The sequence below is a fragment of the Argentina silus genome (assembly GCF_951799395.1).
Source record: "Argentina silus genome assembly, chromosome: 16".
Taxonomy (NCBI): Eukaryota; Metazoa; Chordata; class Actinopteri; order Argentiniformes; family Argentinidae; genus Argentina; species Argentina silus.
Window position 1 is genome coordinate 14032110 of NC_139670.1, and position 9531 is coordinate 14041640.

General features: G+C 41.6%; 2 protein-coding genes across 2 annotated transcripts; both read left to right on the plus strand.

Annotated features, from left to right (window-relative positions):
- Positions 1-1006: 1006 nt before the first annotated feature.
- Positions 1007-3894, plus strand: lrit1b (leucine-rich repeat, immunoglobulin-like and transmembrane domains 1b; the record flags this gene model as incomplete). Its single annotated transcript, XM_083687096.1, has 4 exons — positions 1007-1128; positions 1547-2007; positions 2356-2661; positions 2834-3894. The coding sequence occupies 4 exons, from the start codon at positions 1007-1009 to the stop codon at positions 3892-3894; spliced, it is 1950 nt and encodes a 649-aa protein (XP_083543222.1).
- Positions 3895-7466: 3572 nt separating this feature from the next.
- LOC310817555 (leucine-rich repeat, immunoglobulin-like domain and transmembrane domain-containing protein 2) lies at positions 7467-9531 on the plus strand (the record flags this gene model as incomplete). The annotated part of the gene is made up of 2 exons (XM_083688191.1): positions 7467-8238; positions 8732-9531. The coding sequence occupies exons 1-2, from the start codon at positions 7470-7472 to the stop codon at positions 9529-9531; spliced, it is 1569 nt and encodes a 522-aa protein (XP_083544317.1). The 5' UTR covers positions 7467-7469.

Below are 9531 nucleotides of genomic sequence, written 5' to 3' on the forward strand. Positions count from 1 at the left end.
TGCTTACAGGTACAGTGCATTGCATATGAAACAATGTGAAAGTCTATTGTGCATGCAGAAATAATAGGTGTTTGTGCCTGCCCCTGCATGGACAAAGAGGGAAACTGAGTTTCTCATGAAATAGTAAGCTGTTTTACCCTTCTGCAGCAAATCAAAGGTCATGGTCAGAATATTTACTCAGGGAAATATAAACAATAGGGCAAGACTATGGGGCAATTCTTGGAACTTGTAGTGACCCTGTTATGTATTAAGAGTGTGCTTATACACACTAAAATCTATAGACTTATCCTTATAGAAAGGATATTAAACGATCAAATTTACCATGAGATGGAGGAGATGTATTTGTTCTCACTCTTGGATGCCATCTAGTGGTTACTTAATCTACGTGTCTTGTGGAGTCACAAGTGCCTTGTTATAGGCCTACATTTGATTTTGAACCTAATTACTATGGGTCAATAGTAATAACCTGCTTACATGTCACTATATGAAATATTGGTTTAGGTTTTAATTTCTGTACCCAAAATATGCACTGTCTGGGGTGGGGTTCCACATCGAATACTACTAAAAGGATAACATAGTGGATGTTTTTTTGCATATACTAAAGCAAATTTGTTTGCATGATGCGCACGGACAATAGCCGTGAAACTGAAACATTGCTAAATAAATACATACACGAAAGTTATGAATGAACCCCAAACACTCTGGTCCACCACTCACTATTATTAACCCTCCAAACAACTATTTCAGAAGTGTTTTCTCTGTATACAAACAAAGGGAACCTATACAGCCTATCAGCTTTCAGGAAGCAATGATCGTGTAAATGAAAATAACCCAAGTCCTTGCACTAATCCCTGTCTATCCCTTTTCATCTCGGGCTTTGGAACAGTCAGATCAGAATGGGGCACTGAGCGAGCAAGACACTACGATGCATCTGATGTTCGGATGAGCGAAATAGCAGTTCGCTCCTTTTAATTTGTAGTTTAGATTGATAGCATTTGGAGTGAAAATGTTCCGAGCTTTTGGTCTGGCTCTCTGCTTGGCGTTCCTTTGCCTTCCGCTGGTTTGCAGTTCGTGCCCATCACAATGTAGCTGCTTTTTTCACAAATTAAGCGATGGATCGAAAGCAAGGTAAAAGACCAGAGCAATAATTGAAACTTTAAATTGTGCATGTCTTGTGTTCTAAATTGCATTTGCTGTGTTTTATATGCTGTGCTTAGTTCAGTTTCAGGTCAGTTTTTCCTTCTCTTTATAGAGTAAAGGATTAACTTGCGAATGCTCTTTAATCTCCTTTGCTTGTGTAGCCTATACTGGTTTTTACTCACATTTAAACAAAAGGAAAAGTGGGTTTTTTGATGGAAACAGAACCAATTATTAATTTTGGCAAAAATATGTATTGCATACGTGTGTGTTTCCCCATGCCATACATTAATTCACAATCTGGGTTTATTGCGTCTCTCTGATATCAAATTGAATTAAAAACGAATATGCATGTTAGATTTTCTCTTTTCTACAGTGACATTTAATGTTTTTTTTTTTGCCCATCAAGGAGTGTTCTTTGCAATGATCCAGAGACCACTGTGGTACCTCCCAATTTTCCTGCTGACACCTCTAAATTGAGAATTGAGAAGACAGCAATAACAAGGATCTCAAGCCAAAACTTTCACTACCTCAACAATCTGGAATTTCTCTGGATGTCTTTCAATTCTTTGTCCTCTTTGAATGTTGACAGTTTCCGTGGTCTGAACAGTCTGGATGAACTGAGACTGGATGGCAATGCCCTTACATCTTTTCCTTGGGAATCTCTGACTGATATGCCTAATCTTAGGCTTCTTGATTTACACAATAATAAAATCTCAGCTATCCCAGCTGAGGCGACCATCTACATCAAGAACATAACCTACCTGGACCTATCAAGCAACAGTCTGACAACAGTTCCTTTAGAGGTTTTAACTACATGGTTAAGTGTAAAACCATCTCAGGATGTGGATACTTCCAAACTGATTCTCGGTAAGAAGCAAACCATGCATTTAAGGACATGTTGGTGCATCATGTAATGTAGATGTAAGTTAGGACAGGACACACAGTATCAGCATGAGGGTGGTCAAATAATTATAGTAATGGTATAGTCTAAAGATATAGTTATACAGTAACACTACTTTCACTTTAATCACCTTCAACTAATATGATTACATCTACAACTATTACTACTACACATTATGCCTTTATAATGAATATAATAGTATCATTATAATGCATGATGACGCTTAAAGCAAGATTATTCATCCCACATACATGCTTATGCATTCATTTCCATGCTCAATACAGTGTTATTTTTTTTTTTTTAATTTTCTGTAGGTCTCCATGACAATCCATGGCTTTGCGACTGCCGGCTCTATGATCTACTCCAGTTTCAGAAGTCGCCCTCCTCGTCTGTGGCCCTCATTGACACCCGCCTAAGGTGCGCTGACCCAGAGAGCCTTTCGGGGGTGCTGTTCAATGAGGCTGAGCTGCAGAAGTGTCAGGGGCCACGGGTTCACACTGCCGTGGCTCGCGTGCGCAGCTCCTTGGGCAACAATGTCCTGCTGCGCTGTGGGACCGTCGGGGTCCCCATCCCTGAGTTGTCCTGGACCCGCGCTGATGGCAAACAAATGAATGGCACTAGTGAGTTTGGCTAAAAGCTATTCCAGGGGATATATGGCCCGCCTAGGATAAGAAGAGTACATCTATTTTTGTCACTGTACAGGTCAAGAGTGGAACTGAGATTAAGGTTGGAACAGTTTCACAGTCTTATGCTTTGTTTGCTCACTCCTTTGTTTTTGTCTTTTTCTTACAGTTCAGGTAGAAGTTTCAAAAGAGGGAATTATTTGGTCCATCCTAAGTGTGCCTGCTGTCTCCTACCGCGACTCAGGGAAATACGTCTGCAAAGCAACCAATTTTGTGGGGACTGCAGATGCTATAATTTCCCTGGTCATTACAGATTCAATCAGATCTGAGGAAGAAGGTGGCACTTCCAAGAAGAACAGAGGGAAGAAAACCGGTGGGTTTGGAAAGGCCGCCTACCAGGAGAAACTCATCGCAAGATATGTACCTCCATCCACCACCACAGCAGCAATGCCTATCATTGAGCCTCTGAATGGTTTCACTGGAAAGTATAAGATTGAAAGCTATAGTATATCTGACGAAGGTGGAGATGGACCAACATCGAGTCTTCCCAGCACAGATGGAATGGAAGTGGCAAAAGAGGTTTTAAGCAACCTGGCAGCCAACGCCTCCTCCCTGCAGCAGGTGCCAGAGAAAAGGGTGGTGCGTTCAGTCAAGGTGATCGGGGACACCGACCACACAGTCTCCCTGAACTGGCGGGCCCCTACAGCCACCAATACCACCGAGTTCAGCGTCCTGTACGCCGTGTTCGGTGAGAGGGACATGCGTAGGATCAATGTAGAAGCAGGCAAGAGCAGGATTACCATTGACGGCCTTGTGCCAAAGACAAAGTACATCGCCTGCGTCTGCGTCAAAGGCCTGATCCCCAAAAAGGAGCAGTGTGTAATCTTCTCAACAGATGAGGCGGCTAGCGCCAGTGGCACCCAGAAGCTCATTAATGTGGTTGTGATAACCGTGGCCTGTGTGATTGCTGTCCCCCTGACATTGATCGTCTGCTGCGGGGCGCTGAAGAAGCGCTGCCAAAAGCTGATGGGGAAGAAATCCAAAGACATGCAAGAATCCTATGTCACATTTGAGACCCTGTCCCCAGGGACCAAACCTAAAGGGGTGGAGGGGGAGTACCTCACCAGGATGAACCCAGATGAATCCAATAGGCTTCTCTCTGCTAGGTCTAGTGTGGACTCAGTGGCTACAGCTAGGACTGAGGGCCCCCCAAATGAGTACTTCTGCTGATACCAAATGATGGCCTCAACTTTTAGAGGGTGCACTATGGTTGGTCTTTTCAGGCCAGTGATGTCGATACAATATGTACTGTAACTACACCAGTGAGGCTCCTCAGAGACTTGGGAATTGAGAGAGTACCATTGGACACTTAAGCCTTTGCAAAAGGCATGCATGGCTACCTGATGTCTAGATGTAAAATAAATGTTAATTTAACTGTTATTATGCAGCCTTGGGGGAATACAGGCCACCCTTGACCTGGTGAACTGTAAAAAGGGGAAATTATGTGATGATTCCAATATACGCATACCAATTTTGTGATGTGTAAAGATGCATTTTATATTTGTCATCCGGATATTTATACAGCCGATTGTCTTTGAAATTACATGTTGCTCTATAATACATGAAACCCATCTTTGAGGGCGGACAGACAGGACGACAGAGGTCTTTCTGAGATGTATATTAACCTCAGCGTTTTATTTGACAAGGTTATGTATTTGTAGAAATGGTGAAGCAGAAATTATTTGAGTAGTATATTTTGTAAGTGTATTTAGAGTAATGTGCCAGGTCTACTGTCCGATTAAAATACTGTATATTTTGTATATGTATATATTTATGATCTGAGATATATGTCTGTCTGAATGTATGACAAAAATAAATCTTTTTATATTAAGAATTGTGTGGTTAAATGTTTACCATTCTTGCTGTGTAAAAACAGCATTTTAAAACATATATATATAATACCACATGCAGTGCCTTCATAAAGTATTCAGACCCCTTCACTTTTTCCACATTTTGTTGTATTATCGACTCAATTTAAAACGGATTAAATTAAATAATTTGCCATCAATCCACACACAATACTCCAGAATGACAAAGTGAAAAAAAACGTTTTTTAAAATTTCAGTAAATTTATTAAAATTGAAATACAGAAATAGCTCATGTACATAAGTATTCAGACCCTATGCTACGACACTCTTAAAATGAGCTAAAATGCAAAAATGTAATCAACAAATCACGCAATAAGTTGAATGGAGTCCCTCTCAATGCAAGGATAATAGTTCATATAATTTTGGAATTAATATCCTTGTTTTTATAGGGTCTCTGATTTGCATAGGAATCAATTACACACTGTGTAGATTAGGATGTCACTAAATTTCATAATTTTCTCTTGATCCGGACAAACTCCCCAGTCCCTGCCGGTAACAAACATAACTTGATACAGCTACCACTATTCTTCACATGAGAGATGGTGTGGAAACTGCATTGCATGTGCTGGATTTGCACCAAACTTAATGCTTTGTAGTAAAACCAAATAAACACATTTCCAGCCACTTTATTTGTTGTATCACATGAATTCATTGTTGCAAACACAATTACGGATATGAGATAGATTATTTTCCATTAAGGGATTCTTTTTGGCCACTTGGTTATAGACCAATTTTGTAGAGTGACTAAGATGATGTTGTCCCATCGACTGTGCTTTTTCCTCTCCACCATTCAACTTTGTAGATTTTTGTAAGTCTCCCCAGGCCTCAGGGTCGCATTCCTGAGCAGTTTTGTTCCTCTCCATTTACTCAGTTTGTAATGACAACCTGATCCACACAGTGTGTAATTGATTCCTATGCAAATCAGAGACCCAAAAAAACAAAGATATTAATTCCAAAATGACTTGAACTATTATCCTTGCATTGAGAGGGACTCCATTCAACTTATTGCGTGATTTGTTGATGACATTTTTGCATTTTAGCTAATTTTAAGAGTGTCATAGTAAAGGGTCTGAATACGTATGTACATGAGGTATTTCTGTATTTCGATTTTAATAAATTAATGAAATTTCTAAAAACCTGTTGTCACTTTATCATTCTGGGGTATTGTGTGTGGATTGATGGCAAATTCTTTTAATTTTATTCATTTTAAATTGAGGTCTATAACACAATGTGGATATATATACTGTATAATATATATTATACAGTAAGAATGCCTACATACTTAATGCATTGTGCTTACAATTATGTCATATATATATAGCCCAGATCTGGCCCATGTTTGTTTTCTACTGGCATCCAGATGTAGCCCAAATACAACTTTGTTAAAGAAGTGGGCCAGCTCAGACTGTCATACCTGAGCCTGATTATTGTCATGAAAAGGCCAGACCTTGCCAAAATGTTGATGTGGCCCAGTTATCACTTGATAAATGGTCCAGATATGGGCCAGGTATTGTTGCTTAAGGCTTAGATGTGGGATGTGTGAGATTGAGCCTTATGTATGGTAACCAGATCAGTGTTGCATTGTCAGAGATTTCACGTGTATGGTAACGCTAAAGTTCTGTTCTTTTATTCCAAGTGGGATGCATCGACATTTCAATTGGGTTCACTATGTGCTTATTTTTTCAAAATAAGGATCCATCTGATTTTACTTTAAATATCACAAACTTATCATTTAAAGGAAGGCAAACAATTTATGCAAAGTTCCAACACTCACCCAGTACTGGTCCCCCACAATTAGACCAACAATGGTCCAGTAACTACAGGAACATATCAGGGCCAGATATCACATCCCAGAGCTGGCCCATGAGCAAAGTGCCAACATTCACCCACAACTGGTCCCCCATATTTGAACCAAAAATGGCCTAGTACCTACAAGAACATATCAGGGCCAGATATCACATCCCAGAGCTGGCCAATAAGCAAAATGCCAACTCTCACCTAGTTCTGGTCAACCACACTCAGACCAGGTCTGGCCCATATAATACTTGCCGTTTCAGGCACTCAGTCACATGTGCCACCACAAGACCAGATCTGGCCCACAATTGTCTGACAAACACAAAACAAACATAAACAAACAAACATATATATATATATCCTCATGATACTTGATACTGATAATTCTAGGTAATTGTGTCTTTATGATCAATAGCATTTCATAATTTAACAGTGTCCAGAGACTGATTTAATGTTATTTAATTTCAGAGAACATATCCCTTTCACTTCAAGGTAACATACAGAAAGAATGAGAAGACAATGTGGTTCATTGCTAAAAATACAGTGTTTCCGGCGTGTCATTTGGTGTCTTAAGAATTACGTCAAGGAAGATTAAGGTAATAGGCTTTCCTACACTGAACCCATGTACATACCCTGCTCGAATACTTCGCATGCATCTCTTTTAAAGGAATATGGACACCTTTTATATCGTATTAACCATAGCTGTAGTTGTTTATCTAGTAACTCCTGGCTCCTCATTTTGTTTGTCCGGTTGCTCTTGTATAAATGAACAAATGGGAAGGTAAGTTGATTATTTTCAATTCTTTTCAACTACTAGAACAGAGTTGTCAAGCCCTTGCTGTGTCAGTAATAGTGTTGTTGACTGGTCGAGTGAGCTGATACCTCTAATCTTGACAGTTGACTTGATTAGGCTACTTGTGGCAATCAGAGATTTTATATATTACTATATTACACAGGGAGTGAATACTACTGCTACCATATACTATACATTATATACATTGCTACCATATACTATACATTGTAGGTCGTGTGCTTTGAAAAATGTAAACGTGTTTGTCATTTCTTTGTAGGACGTTACTTTGTATGGAAACCGCCATGGGGCAAATCCCAGAGGATATCCCAAATGATTTCAATAAAATTCGAATAGAGAATTCGCACCTGACAGAATTACCCCGGGGTTCGTTCTCTAAAGTTAGTGCCTTGGAGTTTCTCTGGATGAATTTTAACGACATCACCCTGATGAACATCAGGAGTTTGGAGGGACTGGGGAATTTGACAGAGTTGAGGTTACAGGGCAACAAACTGCGTTCACTACCGTGGACAGCGTTCCAGGACACGCCACAACTCAAGATTTTGGATCTCAAACACAACCGACTAGACGTGCTCCCTGAATATGCCCTGAGACATTTACCAGGTCTGACCTACTTAGACTTATCCTTCAATCAGCTTACTGTCATATCCAGGGATGTTTTCATGAACTGGCCCCTCTACCAGGCGGCAGAGAAAAAATGGGGAAAAGAGGGTATAACGTCCAATGTACTTTTGGCGTTGCACGACAACCCTTGGCTATGTGACTGTCGCCTCAAAGGTTTTGTCGAATTTATCAGAGATCTTAGCCCACCTCTGATTCTGATGAACTCATACCTGACGTGTGCGAGCCCGACTTCCAGGGCCGGGAAGCTCTTCCTCGATGTCGTGGTGAAAACGTGCATGAAACCAGTGGCCTCTGCCCCAGAAACGAACATTACTTTGCCACTGGGGGCGAATATAACACTCATGTGCTTAGTCAAGGCCAGGCCTGACCCCGAGGTCCATTGGACATACAATCTAAAGAGTATAAGAGGATTTGCTGGTAAGGTTTTATTTTCTCTACAACTTTTACCATCCATTAAAATGATGTTACTTCGCTATAGTTGTGTGTGTGTGTGTGTGTGTGTGTGTGTGTGTGTGTGTGTGTGTGTGTGTGTGTGTGTGTTTGTGTGTGTGGATGGGAGGGGGGGGGGGGGGGCTGCTCCATCACTTGAGTGAAAGGATTTAAAAACCCACTTTACTTACAGGACAAATATGACGTGTTGCTGTATATTTAGTTTTAATGTAGTATTTCATTCCAATTCATCTGTTGTTTCATTAATATAGGCCTATCGGATTTGATATGATACTGTACATGTGTAGCCTAATGCTTTTTATGCATTTCTTATTCAACAGTGATTTAATGTATCCGATTTCAATACAGTGCTGTATGTTGCTAATTCTTCACCAACAACCTAATTCCATTCAGTATGCAGTACTACAGTAGGTCTCGCTGATGTAGCTTTGACCAGATTCTTCTGCCTCTGTCTTTTCAGTCTCCCAGACACATGTGGATGAGGAAACCATCAGGTCTCAGCTGGTGATCCCATCCCTGCACCTGGCTGACAGAGGGATTTACACCTGCACGGCCAACAACTTCATTGGGAACTCTTCCGTCAAAGTTGTGGTCAACGTCAAGTCCTCTAATGCCTCAGCCTCAATCTCCCCCGTTCCCTTAGCATCTGCCGATGAGAACGTCTACATCGACATCCGCATCTCCAAGCAGACGGTCTACGGCATCACCCTGGAGTGGTATGCTGTAACAGACAACCCAGCAGAGACCTGGTTCACGATCCACTTTGGTAAATACGACTCACCTAAAAAAGAGATGACCTACATGGGTCCTGGCATCAACAGCTACTCGGTCAGCGACCTGCTGCCAGTCACCAAGTATGAGGTGTGTGTGACTCTGAAAAACCAGCCCCCCCAACAGGACCAGTGCATTGTCTTTGTGACAGGAAGTGACATCAGCCAGCTGGAGCAACGGGAGAAGCTCATCCACATCATCGTGATCGTGTGTGCCATGGTGCTGGCGGTGCCGGCTGGCATGTACGCCTGCACCACCGATACCAGGTTGAACTGTATCGAGCGCTGCACCGAGATGTGTAAGAGACGCAGGAGGCAGGAGAAGAACCTGGCGGAAGGGGAGAGGCAGGGCACCTTCGACAGCCTGCAGGCAGCCAGCGACGAGGGCCTGTGTCGGAACTCTGGGGAGGAGGGGATGATGGGGATGAGGAGGAGGTCTGAGGATAAAAGCCATAAGGGAAAAGGAGAAAGCGGAGCACAGCTATATTAG